Here is a 19,263-nt window from a genome sequence, read left to right on the forward strand (position 1 = left end):
TTGGAAGCCAGTTTGGGTAACAGAGTTAGACCTTGTGTCTGAAAAAGAAACCAGAACAAGAAGCTGGCTCAGGTTCTGCAGGACAGGTGCACATCTGTGTGGGGGCTGGGCTTGGGACCTCCTTAACCCATCCCCAGCTCTCCTTCCCTCTGGATGTTCCTCGGCTGGAGAAGCCCCTGGAGTTTGCAGATGTAAGGAATCTTTTGCTTCCTAACCCTCCGTGAGCTGGGAAAGATGTGGATGAGGCTTCCCTTCAGGCTCCTGGGCCCTGAGCGCCCTTGCTGACCAGCTCCTACTACACTGAGAACCAGCACCCAGCAGCCCAGGCTCTACGGTTGAAGATGGATAGCTATGTCTTTAAGAGAGAGATTTTTTTATTATTCCCATAGGGAAGGGGAGCATGAGAGGATCACTAAGAACTACAGTAGGACCTGGAAAATAAATTAAAACAGAAATGTCTCAGAACAAAGAAAGAGACATGGAGAGCAACTGGAGGCTGCAGTGACGGGCGCTCCACCCGAGCAGCAGGCTCTCCACCAGAAGGCTGAGCAGTCCCAGGCCTCAGCCAGCCCATTTTCTTGTCCCTCTGACAGTGATGGCCACAGGCTCCAAGCCCTGTGGGGCCGTGACTAGAGGCCTCCCTGCAGCCTGGCTAAGGAGTGGCCAGAGTCCAGCATGGGCCCCCTGGAGCCTTGGCCAGCAGCAAGCAATGCTCTGCCCTTGTGGGCTCTTGATTGTTCCCCTAGTCATTAGAGGTGACATCAATGTCCTCCCCGTTGGCCTGCTTCGTGGCAATACGCCACCGGTTGATATGGTGGGAACCCTTCTTCTTCTGCTCAGACTCCGGCCCTTCCTCCTCCAGCTTCTGCCGTTTGTATTTTGTCCTCCGATTCTGGAACCACACCTTCACCTGGGCCGGGAGGGAGGGGCACAGGTAAGAAACACCCAAAGCAGCCAGGATGGCCTCCACGTTCCAGCTGAGCTGGGAGTCAGGTGGGGAACCTGAGGCGACACAGGCCAGGGTTCTCTTTCAGGCATCTGCCACCCAACAGGTCTGGAGGACTGCTCTTCAGATGCAAGTGAGGAGGGCAGAGAAAGGACTGGACTAGACATAAAGGTAGTTTTCTCAGACCCTCTCAAAGACAAAGGAGCAGGTATGGCTGCTGAGTCTCTGGTGTCTGCAGCCACAGTGGCCAGGCAGAAGAGAGCATAACAGGCCAGGGCTTTGCCAATGTCCAGAGATGTACTCATCGCCAGAGGGGCCAAAGCATACTCCGTCTCCTGTGCTGGCCTTACACTGCCACATGGAGACAGTCACAGGTTCATAACCTGGAGGAGGTTTGAACATGGCCTGTGACAGCCAGATGACATCTAAGATCCCAGAACCATTAATAGATACTGTAAGCTCACATGCTGTCTGGACTGTGTGAAATTTTCCTACTCACTTCAGGCCAGAGCTATGTGGTAGGGAACCCCAGTCCCTCAGGTGCCAACTCCTCAGGGCTAAAATCCGCCCCTGATCATTTGACCTTGGACAGACAAGTCCTATCCCCTCCTCATGAGAGTTCTGTCTGAGGCCCTACCCCACACACAGGGGTCCAACAGCACTGACCCCCATGCTCCATCTAGATGACACAGGTCGCACAAGGAACAGTTGGAAGAAAATTGGAGGACAGAAGTGAATGCTTATTTGAACATAGGGAGTCCCCACTTCTGTACTAGGGAGCCTTGCCTTGTATGAGGCTTGTACAAGGGGGACAGCATCCTCCATGATGACACAACAGGCCTGTGGTTCTAGGCATCTCCAGGAAGGCCCATTTAGTTCCATCTCTACCATCCTTCCTTCCTTTTCTCTTAGCTCCAATCATCCCTCCCAGCATTACTGGGTGTCCACCACACAGCCCACACATCCTCCTGTAGGTGGATCCCTGTGTACCCTCAGTACTTCCATTCTGCTTTGATTGCACATCTCCTTACTCAGCCTTGTGGGCCAGTCAGGCCCAAATCCTCCTTGGTGCTAGCAGGACTCACACCCCTCATCCATAGGAGAGATGCTTTTGGAACTCTTTGCTGTTCCAAGGCACCTCCTGGACTCCTGTGCCAGTAGACCCCTTGGGTAGGGGATGTGGGGCAATGGAGTTGCAAGTCTTGGTGTTTTCCTGAGAATATCATCAGCACAGCTTAAAACCAGCAGGGGCTGCCTGCTGTGGCTATGCAGACGGCACTGGTAAGTTGTTTGTGTACCGTGGTGGTGAACATTTCAATCCTGGCAACTGCAGTGACTGCTGGAGGGGGATCTAGAACTCAGGGCAGGGCTGAAGGCAGCCCTTGGAGAGATGCGTGTATAGCAGCAAAGGTGAGAAGTGGGCATGGTATCCTGGCTGTAGGATGGTTTCAGGCCGGGGATGTGCCAACCTCACACACCCTTCTTCTGTCATAGAGGCCTTGAAGGTTCTCCTCACAATCCCTGCTCACAGAGGCCTCCACTGAGCCAGAGCCATCTGTCCTGCCACTAGGTTGGAGGTGGGAATGCTGGTGCTCAGTGTTCCAAATGCCACTAGCTCAAGACAAGAAAGCTGGTCCAGGGAGCATCCAGGCACCCAGCCTTGGCAAATGAAGTTAGGACAAGGGATTCCTTCCTTGCTCTCGAAGGCAGGGTTCAAACTTTTAGCCTGTGCACCTCTTCTCAGGTAGACAGGGAAGGACGTTGGCTGCTCTGAGCTCAGGACTTCTGGATTCCATGCCCACCTAAGCCTGGTGTTCTCAGCACACCACTGGCGGTCAGCCCAGTTCCTGCCCTCTACCCCAGAGCATATTGTGACTGCATCAGCCAGTGGGTGGATGAGCTTACCCTGCCTTCTGTGAATGACTCAGAGCTGTGTACAGGACATCATATCTGACAAGTCCAAGTGGGCTGGCTGCAAGGGGCAGTGGGCAGCACCCAGAGACAGGGGCTCCCTTACCCCTTGCCAGTCAACTCTCTCCCAAAGAACAAAATTACCAGTGGCAGAGTAGAGCCCAGGACAAGGCTTCAAGCCTGGGCAGCATCCCGGTACACCACACAAAAGAAATCCCAAGTATTTGTTTTCATAAGAGAACTAAAGTCAATCGGGTTATAGCTGTAGGTCAGTTGGTAGAGTACTTGCTTAGACCAAGCCTTGTGGTCTAACCTCAACACCACTCAAAGGAGAGGTGATAATACATGTCTATAGTCCCAGCACTTGGAAGGTGGGGGCAGAAGGATAAGAAGTTTAAGGTCATCCTCCAGTATATAGTGACTGCAAGGCCAGCCTTGATTACATGAGACCCTATTTCAAAAAAAAAAAAAAGCACTTGGGACAAGAAAGATCCCCCCTCCCCCAGAATAGCCCTCTTCTTCGGCAGCCTGGATGTTTTCTGCAGAGCAGCTCTGGTCTGGGTATCCAGACGCTGTTTATAAATCCTATAATAGCAGAGACAGTTGTGACTTCATAGTAGAACAAAAGCCAGAATGAACAATGTTGGTACGGTGCGGTCACAGCCATGGGAGACAAAAATCTATGCATGGACGAGACAGAAGGGAATGGACCTGAACCCCTAAACCTCTGTTCCCTTAACTTTTATTCTCTCACCCTGACACCAATATATATTCACTTCTCTCAGCCCCTAAAACATACCAGAAATGTTGGCTGGAGGCCCCGCCCACCAAGCTTGACCCCTGTGGTTTGGGGGAGAGGCTCCTGTGATCTCCTGAATCCCCCTTTACTGTGTATCTCCCAATTTCTTGGTGAAGCCAGATAGGCCCTTCTGAGATGCCCCATTTTGCCCTGGGTTATGTAATCTGGAACTCTTATTGGCCTTTGAAAGCCTGACTGGACATTCCTGGATTCCAGGAGACTAAGCAGTGTCCTCTCTGGCTTTGGAGTTGAGTCGCAAGACCCAGAAGGCCTGTTCAGGTATGGCCATCCAGATATACAGAGGTGGAGTAACCCAACTCTGTACTGCAAACAAGTGGTACCAGGGAAATGGGAGGAATCAGCAGAAGAGGGGCTGGAAGGAATCAGAAACAGGACTGGGAAAGAGCTACTCTAAAATACAGAGCCCTTTAGTGGATGTGCTTTTGCAAGAGGGTTTTGTTTGGTTGTTGGTTGGGTGGTTGGTTTGGTTTTTTTGGGGGGGGGAGGGGTGCTGTTTTGATTTGGTTTCGTTTTGGGTTTTTTGAGATAAGGTCTCACTATGTAGTTCTGCTTGGCCTGGCCTGGAACTCCCTAAGTAGACCAGGCTGTCATGAGCATCAGTTCTTAATTCTGCACTAGTTGGTTTGGGAGAAACTGAACCATCTTGGCTAGCTTTAACTGCCAACTTAACACACAAAAGAATTTTCTGAGATGATAATCTCAATTGAGGACTTGCCTAAATCTGATTGGCCTGTGGCCATGTCTGTAGAAAACTCTCTTGATTGTTGATTAATGTGGGAAGACCCAGCCCACTGTGGGCGGCACCATTCCCTGGGCAGGTGGTCTTGAAGTGTGTAAGAAAGCTAGGTGAGCACAATCCTGCTTGCCATCCAGAAAGCAGCATCCTTCATGGTTCCTGATGCTTTCTTTGGCTGTACAGTGAATTACATGGTTAAAGGGTACCTTGTGTGGAATAGCTAGCAGGCCTACTACGTGCAAGTACTTGCTTTGACTTCCTGTCTTGACTTCCTCAGTGTTGGACTATAACCTGAAATTGTAACCAAATAAACTCTTTCCTCTCTTGAGTTGTTTTTCTGTCAGGATATTTTAGTCGCAGCAACAGAAATAAAACTGGACTAGATAGATTTGCACACAGGAGCTTGAAACCAGAAAGAGCACAAGGAAGCAAGAGCGAGTGCATTAACCTCTCGCTGGAGGAAGCTGGTGGAGAGGCACCCTTTGTAGCAGGGGCACTGTTCAGCTTGAGTGAGGCAGGATGAAGAGCAAGAGACTGTTCTGAATGGGCCAACACAGCACTTCCTCGGAGGACAGATCACTATACGCTATGGTGGAGACACACATGAGTGGATGACATTCATGAGTGGATGGGCAGTGAGTTTACAAATAAGGGGAAAACAGCTCCTGTTAGTGTTTTGGCGACCACACTTAACTTTTGAGTAATCAGCTGTTCTGAACAAAGGAGGGGTCATTTCACCTCAGTCACCCCTCCCCCCATCTCAGCCTCTCAGCTCCAGGTGCCTATGTACTTTCCAGGGAGGACCCTGTCCTGGCTTTAAGAAGTCCAAACATCCCTGTCAAGATCTTGTAACTCTGACATGGGAAGTTCCTCCTTATGTTCTACTGCGCTCTCTTCTGCTTTAATTTAAGCATGTCTCCTTAGTCTGTCGGCCTCAGACACAGAGAAAGTCCTTAGAATAGACGGCAGCTTGGATACATCAATCACACCACCGTTCAGCCTGCTCTCTTCCCTGCCCTCTCTTGGGGGATCTATTTCCTATCAATTGATCATGTCAGACTTCCTGCTCTCAGAGTCAGATCAACCCTCATTCCCCCAAGCTGGGGTCACCCCAACTCCTCCAGAGCCACCTTATATCCTGCTCCCTCCACCCATCCTAGACCCTCTCCCCTGCTGTACTAAACTCATCTGCCTCTCAGGCCTGTGTCCCAGCATCTCAGAGAGTCTTGCTTAGCTCCTCCTCACCCCACCCACTACACGGGACTTCTAGGCTATAGTAATATGGAAAAGCCCGAGCCAGGACTTGGAAGAAGGGGTGTGTCATCCCAGAGCCACAGTGAGTTACTGTCAAACTTTTGACTTTTCCCTAAAATTCAAATCACTTGGATATCTCCTGCGTACCCGTCCCTCCAGATGCAGGACATTCCATGGCAGGAAGCACCCACCTTGAGTGTCTGTGAGGAAAACCCATAGGTAGGTAAAGAAATACCTGACTCCTTCCAAGAACTCCTTCCCTCCCTTCTCTCAAGCCTCAAAATGGCATCTGGTCTTAACACCTCCATCTCTATTTTAATTTGCTCTCTTCCAATCTTTGTTATGTGTCCCCCCACCCCCCCCCACCACCCTATAATCCTACACATTCTTCCAAATCTTCCAGGCCAGAAGCCAGCTGGGGACCTCCCACCTATCAGGTCTGCTCTGATCCCCCCTCCTCCTGAGCTGTAACTTTTTAAGAGGACTCAGTTACTCACCCTATCCTTGTCCTGCAGGCATGTATAGACTTATCTATATGTGCAGTAGCCTCCATCATTATGTGAAGACTCTCCAAGGCCCAAGACCAAATGCCCTGCTTTTCTCACAGCTCAGCAAAAGTGAAAGACAGACAAGGTCACGAGACATTGCTGGGGCTGGAGAGATGGCTCAGTGGTTAAGAGCACCAACTGCTTTTCCAGAGGTCCCGAGTTCAATTCCCAGCAACCACATGGTGGTTCACAATCATCTGTAGTGGGATCTGTTGCCCTCTTCTGGTGTGTTTGATGACAGCTACAGTGTACTCATATAAATAAAATAAATCTAAAAAAAAAAAAAAAGAAAGAGAGACATTGCTGGTCTAGTTTATTCTAGGGGCTACTGGACACGAAATTAGCCAAGAACAGGATTGAGGTATTACTTGGCCTTTTGGTGTCCATGGAATTCAGCCTCCAGTATCACATATGGTGGGAACACACCCTCATGGTGATAGAGGTGCTGATTTGGCCTAGGTCTAGATTTGCCAAGCAGCCACGTGAATGCAAGCTTCTTGGCCATACCCCAGGACTATACCACAGTGGTGAGATGCAAAGGAGTACAGCCAGAAGGGAGAGCTGGCTGTGGCCCAGGGTTCATCCTTCGACCTCCTGGAATGAACACCTCCCTGGTCATTCCTGCATGAACACAACTCCTAGCTAAGCTATATAGCTCAGTACCAGGTACCTCAGGCTACCCAACAACTCAAGCTGGAGCTATGCCAGCACAGGCTCTCCTCTGAGGCTTATCTATAGCCTGTCTTTGTATCATCAAAACCAATAATCAGGTATGACAGTAGGTCTGGACAACCAAAGGGGCAAAACAGTGAAGAAGCACCCAGGGCAGGGGGCAAAGGAGTAATTCATAAGGCTGGCTGAGTGTGTGGGATCAAAGCAAATGTACCTGAATGTTAAGTGTTGTTTGGAGACAGGGTTTCAATCTGTCTACAGATTGACATAAACCTGGTCAGCTTCAGTATAGCTCAGGATGACCTTGAGTTTCAGAGACTACTGCCTCTACCTCCCATGTGCTAGGATTATAGGTGTACACCAGCCTGCCTGACTGGAAAAAAATTTTTTTATATGTATGAATGTTTTACCTGTATATGTACCACAAGCATGCAGTTCCAAGAGAATCCAGAAGAGGGCGCTGGATCCACTGGAATTAGAGTGGTTGTGACCCACCATGTGAACACTGGGAATTGAATCCCAGTCCTCTAGAAGCACAGCCAGTACTCATAACCACTAAGCCATCTCTGTAACCCCATTCCTGGCTTTTATTCAGTACATATATCTACTCTGTGCCAGGCACTGTGCTGGATCCCATGAGGAAATACATTTAACCTCTGTTTCCCAGAACCAAGATGCTCAGACCTATACTGTTCACCATAATTACCCAGTGAGCCGTGGGAAATGTTTCTCTCTTTGACTGCATCTTGGATGTCCTAAGAGCATTTCCTGGGTATCCCTGTATTTTAAGATCTCCCCGAGAGATGGATGCAGCTGATCTACAGATTGACATATGGACATGACAGGTAACTAGGTCACAATAGCAAAATGTGATGCATATTAGGAAAGGCAAGGGGGACACTGTGAGTTCTGGGAGAATGGGGGAAGGGTCACAACAGACACACACAGAGTACAGAGAAGTCAGAAGTAGAAAGAGGGTGGTGAGCCTCACAAATTCAGGGCTGGGGACAACCCTGGCATTTATTTCTTTCAATCACAGTAATGTGACAGTGGAAACCTGGGAGAAGACAGAGCCAGAACTGAAACGGCAAGATGATAGGTAAACGTCGGGAGGTACAAAGATGTCGTTAGTTGCCAATAGCTTTCTATGGATGGGTGGTGGACAGAAGAAGACAAAATGGATGAGATAATCAACAGATAGGTACATGGTGGTTATTATTAAGAAGAGAAGCATGTATTTTGGAGAAAACATAAATTTCCAAATTTGAAGAGAGAGCTGATGAACAGGGACAGATACAAGTTGCTAGATAAAAGACAGTTACATGTAAGGGGTGGAGCACAGAAGCCTGGTTGACAAATGTAGGTATCATGTTAGAAACACAAAGCAGAGAGCTGACTGGAGTATCACATGCTTGACAGTTAGCAGATAACTGAAAATGACAGGTAAGCTTGCATGGGGACCACTGAGGGGTGGATGGTGAGCTAATTCTACAATAAGTCCAAAGTAAGACGTTACAAGGATAATAGAAAGGTAACTAGCCATGACACTGAGTGTGGCTGGCCTAGGGGAACCTAGGCAGGGGCTTTATTGTGGTACTAATTTGATGGATTACTTTAAACAAACAGAATGGACCTGAGAGGGAATGGGTGTTATGAGTTCATGTAAGATACCTCTAATCCTCAAATGTTCTCTGGATGAAGAGACAACTGAGAGACAGGTCAAGCAACCTGCCCATTGTGCGTAGCAGGCAGATGGGTATTCAATTCCATCTGCCTGACTTGGGCACTCTGCTTGGCTCACCTCTCTGCCTCAGGGTCTTTACCTGGAAAGGCAGAGCTACAAGGAAGTTCTCAGTCCTTTCAGGATTCTTTAATGGGAGAGGGGTGGTGTTGTTCTATACATAAAAAGAACCCCATTCCCGAGAGCCAGATTAACCAAGGATTAACCAAGAGTTGTGAGAGTTAGCAGAACAGACACATTGTATTCTTCTCTTTGGTTTTCCTCTAAAGGCATGTTAGAAATGTCCCATGATAGACATGAAAGCAACAACCAGCCTAGCCACTAAGAACTGGCATTACCTAGAAGCTAAAACTGACAGGAAGCTAGATTCAGTTTGAAAGAAAATTAATTAAACATGTTCTCACTGTGCTGAAAAATGGAAAGTTTAAAAACAATGACATGATTTCAACAAGTGCTAATCTGTGGGTGGTAGGATTATAAACTGTTTTGTTTTCTTACATTCCTGTAATTAACATTTAATAAATATTACTTTTTTTACATGAAGCTAATTATAAACACCATTCTTAAGTTGACACCTTGTTTTAAACAATAATTGTAAAGCACTGTTTGCCAGGAGGGAAAAGAGGTGTTATTTTATTAACTTATTTTTTAAACATTGCTTTCTTTAAAAACGGTTTTTAAAACTAACTCTGTTGCTTTGTAAAATTTGTTTGTTCAGTAAGAGCTGTCAACTAGCAAGTCTAAAACCTCACAGGTTCTGCAGTCCTGTGGTGGCCTGGAAGGAGACCCTGACTCAGCTGTTATATGGGGTACCAGATACTGTAGCCATAATGCCAGGACCAGTGGGTGAGATCAGTTTAGGGAACTGGGGTGCAACAAGGAGTTGTCTCCCAGACTAGTGCCCCCTGTCACCCCAGCAGCCAATAAGAGAGCACCGACAGACTCCTACCTACAGAGGGGTGGTAGGAAAGAATTGTATAGCAGGGGCAGCGTAGGAGGAAAGAGCAGCTGAAGGTTCAGCCCATCAGAGACAGAGGTCAGCTCTCAGAGCTGGCATGGTCTGTAAACCTAAATTAGAAAGCAGTCCAGGCTGAGAGTCCCTCGGCTGCTTCGGTCCTCCTTCACAGGAATGGACCAAATGTTCAATGGCACTTTCACGCAGTGCTCTTGTACGGCAAGGTCCTTACTCCCCCCCCCCCAATACTCATGTTTGCCTCTTTACCGTTCCCTAGACATCTTTTTTTGTCTTTAATCAATTATTACTGAACCCTACATGGGAATTATAATGTCATCCATTCAAAGCCCCCCCCCCCAACACCAATGGCGTTCATCCCCTCAACACTCCACAGGCCCTGCGTGCCTAAGTCTACTGACAGCTCCCTAGACACTCTTGGAGGCAGTGAACCGTGAATAAGGTGAATAAGTCACAGTTCTCAAAACCCTAGCGAATGCCCTGTGCCTGGATCAGGACCACTCTCCAGTTAGGAGCTGATCTCTCGATGGCTCATTCCTTTGTTGCAAAGCTGACACTGGCTTTCTTTGCCCAGACACCACAGGTACTTGAGGTCAGATGAGGTCTTCCCAGTTTCGCCAGAGCCGAGAAGACAGACTTGTGGATACTGTGTCATCTAGACTGGAGAGGGGCTAGGGATCTTTGCAGCCTCGTCGCACCACGGACCAAATCCGGCCTATTGTGCTCCTGGTGGGATCCCTAGCGCTGATTATAAGACCGGGGAAACTGGGCGAGTTGACTTATTATATATGCCATTCCAGAACACAGAAAACAGAGAGTGGAGGATAGCTTCGAGCTCAAGGCCAGCCTGGGCTACATAGGGAGACCACGTCTCATTACAAAACAACACTCCTGAAACTTAGCAGGGCAAGGCTAGAGAAAGGGTAAGGTTTCCAGGGATGCGACATCAACGCCGCAGGTGGCTTTTGGAACCGGAGGAGTAGAGAAACCTGCACCCAACCGCTCACCTCCCGCACCCTGAGACTGCGGCGGGAGAATGCTCACCTGAGTCTCGGAGAGGCTGAGGCTGCCTGCCAGCTGCTTCCGCTCGGCGCCCACCACGTAGTGATTCTTCTCAAAGGCTCGCTCCAGCCGCAGCAGCTGCGAGGGCGAAAAGGCTGTGCGAATCCGCTTGGGCTTGCGTGCGAAGGGCCCGTGCAAAAGCAGCCCGTCCTGGGGAACGTCGCTTGCTGCAGCCCAGAGGCACCAGCAGCACACGCAGGTAAGGATAGAGAGAAGGGGCTTGGATGAGTAGCAGGCCTCTACCTCGGGGTGCCCTGCCACCTCTGCAATCCTGACACCTCCTCCCATTTCCCTTGTCGCTGCCCTGAAACCTCACTCCAGAGCTACCCGAAGGGAACCACGAGCAGAATACACTCTTGAGCCAAGATGCGAGCCCAGGCCTGATGAGGGCCCAACAGGCTCAAATCCAGTGTTGCCAGGGGCAGCAGAAAGACCAAGGGATGACAGAAATCTCTTAGGTCTGTTCCTGTGCCATTATAGTGCTACCTCCACCCAGGCCCCAACGATTGATTATCTTTTAATTTATTTAGTTCCAAAAAAAAAAAAGTCTCCTCCCCAGACTAGCTAAAGAGGACAGGGCTCAGAAAGGTGATGGGGGAAGAGCAAGGCTGATAGGAAGACTACCCAGAAGTCCTCTAAAGTACTCCTGCAGCTAAGTGCTCAGGCTACTACTATCCTGCTGAAAAATCCTGCCAGCCAGCAGGCCTAGGCTCCACCACGCAGGAGGTGAAAGCAAGCTGGCTCAAGCAAGCAGGCAGACAGACCTTGGAGTTCTCAAATCTACTTCTCTCTGCCCTTCAGGCCTTAAACACTGTGAAGGCAGGCCCACTGTGAAGGAAGGCTGGAAGAGTGGAAGCCATTCTCATGGGGAAGGCTCCTGCTTTCTCACTGAGTAGTCCTGAGTTGAAAGAACATGGAAGTAAATATCATATACATGTTTACGTATATGTTGTATACATGAATATGTGATATATATATATATATACACACACATATATGTATATATATGATATATATGTGATTGAATATATGTATCTCACACACACGCACAGATACATTTGTTTCCCTATGGTTGTGTGTAAATATACACTCCAGCTTCCCCTTTGTCTTTTCCTCCCATTACTGTATAAGATTTCAGAGAGTGACTGTCCCTTGGCCAAGCTCCCACACTCCACTCCTACACTGAAGAGGACTGAATAAGACTGGGGTGGTGGTCAGGAAGTATAAAATCCAGAGCAGGTTTCAATCCACAGCTCTGGCTTGGCGAGCCCCCCACTGGGCCCTCACACAGTTGCACATTCTCAAGGACTCTAAAAACCCGGAGACCATCACACACAGGTCCTCACACATGGGCCTGCATCAGTTCCCCTGACCCAACAACACAGAGCCCTAGATGGGATGTTTTGACAGAGTTAACTGTTGAGATTGACTGATCCAATTAATTTCCTCAGAGATGGCCACTGACTGGGTTGACTCAACTGGACCTACTGTTTTACTCTGAAGACAGAGATCCGGATAGTTCAGATGAGATCTCCCATTTTTGGAAAGAGCTATGTAAGTGAAAGTCATGTCCTGAGGTGTCCTTGTTGAATTCAGTCAGTAGACTAACTGTATCCCTCTACTGGTTGCAACTGCCGGACTGTCTTTGGGCTTTGGAAGTCTATGCCAATCAACTGGGTTGCTGGAATCTTCTTTGGAACACAGTTGTCTGAGATTGACCTCCCATCACCTACACATTTTAAGGGGCTGCATCTGCACTGCTATACAACAGGACCAGGGGGTATCACTGAGAAGTGAAGGAAGGACATCTCCCCCTAAGGTTGGTGCCAAGAGCAGACCCAGGGTCCCCATTGGCCTGGCTGAAGAAGGGGGAATTTCAGTTGGGTAGTAAAGGGACAGTCAGGAAAGATGGTCTGCCAGAGAGAGTAAGAGGGAAAAAAATAAGAAGCATACTCCTGGGGTGGGTAAGAAGATTCAAAGCCTTGGGTGAGGACCAATCTGGAAGTCCAGGGGGAGGCAGGAGAAGTGGATGAGAAGCCTTTATTGAGTAAATTGCCTCGAAAGCCAACACTGTTCAGAGTCCAGGTAAAACCCCAAAGGGAGTTTCCTCTGGACAGATGAGCCAGAGAAGAGGTTGTGGGGAGAGGCTTTTCTGTCTCCCCATTCATGGACTTTGGTCCCAGTTGCTCAGTTGTCTGGCAACTAAGTTGTCTTAGACAGCAGTGAGGTCGCAGTGTAGACAGTCACGCAGGTCTGAGTAAGTGGGGATGCAGAGGTGTACTGGGAAGCGTGGAGCAGAGAAAGCAGAGAAAGCAGGACTGGGTTCTGCTGCTGTGTTCTGTAATGGCTGCACTGAGGTGCTGGGGAGTGTGTCAGTCACCTGGATAGTGGAGAAAAGCTCTCCCTGTCTGTTTAAACCCCACAGAATGAGGACAGCCTGAACTAGCTCTTTCCTGACCCAAAGCTTTTTTGCCTCCACTCCCCAATCTTGCTTAGTTCAGAAAAACGGAAGGAATGTCCTGCTGTAGTGGTTAGCATGTGCCCCAGGATGTGTTCATATGCATGTGTTGAATCATAGGGTCTACGTGAGCCAAGTATGAAGGAAGCCTGAGGCTACAAAATTATCCAAAATACTGATAAATGATGACGAGTCATTTAATTAAAAGAACAAAATACCAAAGCCTTTTTCAGTGAGAAAAATGATGCTTAGCGCAAAACCAAACATCTGACGATATTAATCAAGGCTACATGTTTCTGTAAGGACAACGGTGTCGAGGTGTCTGTGTACTGAACCCCCCCCTCTCTCTCTCTCTGACCCATGGGAAAGGGCCCACCTCTCCCTACCACTTCCAGAGGAGCCTATACAGTTTCTGACTGAACCACGGGACAGACCAAGCTTGAGGCTAGGGTGCAGCCTATTTGGACGAAGTAATTTCAGGCTGTGAGAAAAGGTGTCAGTTTCAGACACCCGTAGGAAAGGAACATGAACCCATCCTTCCCTGGAATTAGGCATTAGGACGTGAAAATTCCCACATTCTCTCTCTCCAGGCCGCTGCAAGGCGATGGCTGGGAGCTAGCAGTGGAGATACTAAGAACTAGGCTGCGGAAAGGGAGCAAGAATCCGAAGCGCCCTGGGTTGACGCTGCAGTCCTTGATGGAGAGGCCGCTTTAGCTACAGACTTGGAGCCTGGTGCCCCGGAGGAATAGCCTGGAGCTGGAACCTGGAGCGGTCGACTACAGTAAAGCAGAGATAGCCTCTTCCCTCCTCCTCCTGCCTGAACAAAGGCGTCCTTTAAAGCTAGTGCCCACAACCGCAGCAGGGTTGGCAGGGCTGAGTCTCCCTTAGTCCCCTTCAGACGTAGCTTTTCAATTCAGAAAGTTCTTGATCCCGGGGAAATAACACCGAAACGACGCCAACCTGTGTTCTTCCCGTTTGGCCCCCAGTTCGGAGGTCTTGACCGTGCACCCCGGCTTTTCCTCTTTGCTTAGGGAAGAAGCGGCTTCCAGGCGCCACCCGCTCGCGTTGCCCGGGAGCGCTGCGCACAAAACGCTTACGCGGGTTCCTTTTCGTTCTTGTAGGGTTTCGTTTCTTGCATCAAAACGGGACTGAAGTGAGCATCGCGGACACCCGGTTCTCCAGAAAACACGGCGCCGGCGCCGGCGGGCCTGGGACAGCTGGGTTCTTAGCCCCGAGGCCCGGTGGGATCTGGAAGAGGCGGCGTCGCCGGGATGCGGGCTGCAGGGCCGCGGCACTTCGAAGTTGGAAAGGGTTGCTCAGCACCCATTGGACTTCCGAGTTCGCAAGCGCGGTCACACTCGGATCCTTCTCCGCGTGGAGACGCGGTTCTGGAGAGAAAAAGCCCACCGTTTGTGTAACTCTACTACGTAACCGCTGGGACCGATGGCTTAGAGAGCAGCGGAAATTTCCTGGAGGGTTTTGCGGAGGATGTATTGGCCTCGCTTGGCTGGGGATGCTCCGAGCCCCGAGAGCTGATCTCTCTCAAAATGCACCTCCAGCCTCGGGCAAGCCGGATCAGCGTGCGGGGCCAAAGGTGTGAAAGATGGAGAGAAAAACGTGAGATTCCGGACTAAGGGCCGAAAAAGCCCCATCCAGGAAGCATCCTGAGTATGCCGAGGCACTGGACTGAGACACTGGACTGAGGTACTGGCTAGAAGCCCTTTACACCCTGTCTTCCAGGGTCCGGGATCCTTCACTAACCCAGGTTCCTTGAGCCGTGGGCTCACATCCTGGAAGAATCAAAACTCCGCCAGTGGGCGTGAAGCTGAAGATAGACCCCCCCCGGGGGGCTCGGGTAGTTAGCTAAATTTGAATAAAACCTCATTTTAGTAGTAAGCATTGATGTTAAGTGACGGGAAATGTGACCTAAAGCCAGTAATACCTTAGGCTTTTCCGCTCCCGCCTTGAAAATGTACCTACAGAAATACGCGCCGAAGTAATTACACTATTGGTAACACAGGAATTTCTCGGGTAGTATGTAGTGGCCAGGTGAGACTGGGGTCATTGACAAATCGGGGACCTCTCCAAATAGCTTTCTCCAAGTCAATCAAGCGACTATACCTAAAAGCTAAACAATTTTTTTCTTTTATCATATAAATAATTATATCACAGATTCACTTTGGCGGTGCAGCTCTGGCTTAATGTAGCTCCTGGAGCTAAAGTGCCAACCTTGTCTTATTTTTGCTGCTGTTTTATGAAACGCTTAATTTACTTGTAGGTCAAGTCTATATCACAGTGGGAACTGAGCAACTGCTATAGGAACCAAGGCCAATCTTTTCTTTTTCTGTTTTTTTTTTTAAATGAAAGAAAAGTACTCATCCAAGGAAGAAAATTATCTGCAATGAACACAACTCTCTTTTCTTTAGGAAAGTCAGATAACTGATGTGTGTGTGTGTTTAAAGCTTTTGGAGGGGTCTTAATTAGCAAACCAGATTCGGTTGCAGACGGGTGGGGTAAGACTAGATATGACCTTAAAAGCCCCCCTCCTCCACTTCCACTCAGAGAACTGTCCTGAGCTGTAACAGCCGGGTGGGCTCCTGGAGGTCAGTGCTGAAGAAAGCCGGTTTGCTTATTGAAAGCTTTCTCCACTCTGGGTCGGAGAGAGGCCAACGGGACTGGGAAAAGTCTGGCCAAGGTTGCTGAGAAAAGTCCCAAGGCATCTGAGTGAACGCACCATGCTACCCTGCTTCCCACAGAGCCAGGGAGTGCGAGTGGACTTTCCCCTGCCCAGATGTGCCACGAGTTGTGGTGACCAAGAGAGCGAAGTATGGTCACAGCTCAAAGCTCTGGCGCGGGAAGGGCGGAGGGCCAGCATTTTCAAGGATGGGACTGGTTTAGTCTTAAAGGAGATTAAGGTTGGCCACAGGAGGGTCTGAAAAAGCTCATAGGATGCTCTCACCCTTCCGTCCCAACCGGCTTCATTACTTGGAAAGCCTGGCAGTCCGGATCTCACTTCTTGGGTGGGAGACCAACACAGCAGACCACAGGCTGGACCGCCTGCGCACAGTCAAGGCTGATCCCTAAGCCTTGTTCCCCCACAACTTCTGAAAAGCCCCGCCGCCGCACTGAGCCTCCCTTGTATCCCCGGGTCACGAACACAGCGTGGACACTCACCCTGGAAGCGGTGGCCAAAGAAGCGATTCCGAAGCACCCAGGGGTAGAAGTGGAGAGGGTCCCGATGCTGGGCGCTGAAGAAAGAGTGAGGGGGTTGCAGCGAGGAGGAGCCCAGCTGGTGTGCCGGGTGCACCGTCAGAGCCGGGTGGTTCATGGCCTCTGGGAACACCAGCTCCGGCCCTCCATAGAGCGAGCGGCCGGCGCCCGCAGCTGCAGCGGCAGGGAAGCCACTCACGAAGGCCGTCTCGGCCGCACTGGGGTGAGGGTAGTTGAGCGCCGTGGGCCTGAGCGGTTCCTCTGAGGCGGCCACAGCCAGCGGATGGGAGCCCGCGCCCCCGCTGCCAGGACTCCCGCCGGTGCCACCATCCTTAGCTACCAAGGACTCTATGGTGAAACCCCGCTTAGTCGCGGGCTGGAACATGGTCGCGGCCGCCGAAGCGGAGTGAGGTAGCGGGGCTCTGGGGAACGCTCGGTGCCCCGGCGCTGCCGCCGTGCGGGGTGTGCACCAAACCTGGCACATGCACTCACGCCCGCACCCTTCACCTCCCCCGCCCGCCCACCCGCCAGCGCTCGGCCCTTGCGGACCAGCCAGGAGCGGGGCGGCGAGGGGCGTGCGAGAGCCCTAACACCGAGTTGGGCCACTGCGCACCGCCTGGAGCGTGGTCCCTGCGGCCCAGCACGCAGCTCCCTGCAAACACCCGGGCGCGGGCTGCCTGTGCTACTGAGAGCCGCTTCTGCGGTCCTCCTGGCTCTCTCCCTTACTAGTCAAGCTGTGACCGACCACCGCCCGTGATCCTCCTAGCTCCTCGGGCCTGGCCAGAGCTGCGGCTCTGCGAGGAGAGAGTTAGCGGGCACCTGCCCCGCGCTCCCCCATTGGCCACCGCTCACCTGCCCCAAGGTGGGGGGCGGGGCGGGGCGGGGCGAAGGATGGCGGGTGGGGATACGGTCCCCAGTCGGAGGCAAAAAGCGGACTGGAACATTGGTGCTTGATCTAATGTCCTCCTCCTACCCTCCACTCTGCATCTTGATTCTCTGACTTGGTCCTTTAGCCTCCACCACAGTCTGCTCTGAGGGGGACATCTACAAAGCCTAAGCTTGAGGGGAAAAAATACAAAATCCTCTTCTAGCGCGTACCTCAGTTGAGCCCCATCTCTTCGTTCTGGGATGTCGTTTCAGTTCCTAGAGAACTTGGATTCAAGCTTAGGATGGGTGTTTGGGGTGCAGCCTAGATTCTCCAGAGAACCTGATCCACGTTCGCCTAACCTAAGGGAGCTCTCCCCCTCACCCACCATCAGCCTCTGGAGCTATTTTCTGAGGCTGCAGTCATGTTTCTGAAATTTCGCATTTTATGGATTAGGGGAACACTCCTTCAAACGGAATATACATTCTTTTCTCAGGGGCCAGGTTCGCATTGTCCGGGGAGGAGCCACAGAACTCATCGCTCCGCAGCTCTCCCGCAGCAGTTCGCAGCGTTCCCACGAAGCGATTTTGGCAGCCCCCCACCCCTGCAGCGATCATCTTCCACCGGACCTTGGCCTTAAGCTCAGAGCGATTTCCTTTCCTTGGGCTCCAGTATTAGACGACAAAGCCGAAATCGGGTCTTCGGGTCACTGTTTCCTAAATTGAAGCTGGCCTTGCTGTTCGCGTGGTTCTCCAGAGGACAGTGGTCCTTGGGGGGCAGTGGCAACCTGGCCTCTTGGACATGCGACCTGCAACCGCGGGACAGTGTCCCAATCTGCTCAAGCTAGTTTCCATGGCGGGCGTTAAGCTTAGAGGGCAAGAGGGTGGTTAACTATTAGAACCTGTACTCTGCAATCTATCCACCTCAACCTTCCAGGGTGCTGTGGCCTAAGGGGGCTCCTAGTTAGGGGTTCCGGACCCAGTCAGTCTTTGCTAGCATATGGCGGGGGTTGGGGAGTGGAGAGAATTCTGTTTTCTAATCGGTGCCCTGGTGAGCCCAACTGGCCACAGCAAAACCCAAGCTATCACCTCCTAGCTGGGCCTCCGGAACCCGAAGGGCAGTGGGGTCTACATCCTCTACGACTATGGGGACTCCAGGCCAGGTCTTGCAGCGGCCCGTCGGAATGCTGGGAGCCTTGGTCCGGAGAAGCGCTCGGGGCGCCCTCGCAGCTACAAAGCGGGTTAAAGTCTATTTTCCACTCGACTGCTCCGAAAAGCCCCCGCAAGCCTGTACCATTCCGGCCCCCTTGGGCGAGGTGGGGAGGAGGCGGCGAGAAGGGGCTGAAAGGGGACCGCACCTTGCAGCCCTTCCTGTCCTGGATGACCCAGGGCCAGAAGACACTTGGGTTTCCCACTCTTTACCTGATTCACACTAAGCACCCTGTCTCTCCCTGCCTTCTCCGGATCTCTCCTGCTTCCTATGACGCTTTCCCGAACCCCCAACCCTGTACCTGTCTCTGTCACTTTTCACCTCCTGCTTCCTCTGGACCAATCCCTCCCTCCCTCTTTTCCTTGGCCACATCCTGGGTGGCATGGCAGGGGTGTCTGTTGGTCACTAAAGTGGCAGAGGTGGGGATCTGGAGCAGGGTCTGGGCAGGAATGCAGGTTACATTGAATAAAATTGTCTAGACTTAAGCACTGGGAGACAACCAAGTGCTGGGCTCTATGGGGGAGGCGACAGAACAGGCCCCCTTGCCGGTCTCTGTGGTCTGAATCCCACAGGTCATCCTCAGGCTCCTGTCTTCTACCCTCATGTCTAGTATGGGCAGTCGTAGCTAAGAACTCCTTAAAGGAGGCAATCAGATCGGAAGCTGGACTGTCCTCACTATCCAGTCTTGCATCTAAAGTACCTGCTCAGTTCTTCACTCACCCTCCCTCTCTATTCCTCTCTTAGAATTCGCTAACTCCCTTCTGCCATCTGCAGGCATTAATCCCCTGCCTGGTTTCCTCATTTCTGGTCCCCTTAGAGGCTCTTCTTCCTAGCTACTCCCCTGCAGCAGCTGGAGAA

At 51.0% G+C, this 19,263-nt stretch overlaps 1 protein-coding gene across 2 annotated transcripts; it reads right to left on the reverse strand.

Moving 5' to 3' along the window:
• Positions 1–359: 359 nt before the first annotated feature.
• Emx1 (empty spiracles homeobox 1) lies at positions 360–16,815 on the reverse strand. 2 transcript variants are annotated; one of them, XM_028762498.1, is made up of 3 exons: positions 16,296–16,815; positions 10,646–10,830; positions 360–910 (listed from the first exon to the last, which is right to left on the reverse strand). In XM_028762498.1, the coding sequence occupies exons 1-3, from the start codon at positions 16,813–16,815 to the stop codon at positions 743–745; spliced, it is 873 nt and encodes a 290-aa protein (XP_028618331.1). In that variant the 3' UTR covers positions 360–742. The 2 variants fall into 2 exon arrangements, with proteins under 2 accessions (XP_028618331.1, XP_028618333.1); XM_028762500.1 differs by having other exon boundaries at positions 743–910; positions 10,646–10,826; positions 16,292–16,716.
• Positions 16,816–19,263: the final 2,448 nt, after the last annotated feature.

Source organism: Grammomys surdaster, unplaced genomic scaffold, assembly GCF_004785775.1.
Source record: "Grammomys surdaster isolate TR1022 unplaced genomic scaffold, NIH_TR_1.0 133, whole genome shotgun sequence".
NCBI classification, from domain to species: Eukaryota; Metazoa; Chordata; class Mammalia; order Rodentia; family Muridae; genus Grammomys; species Grammomys surdaster.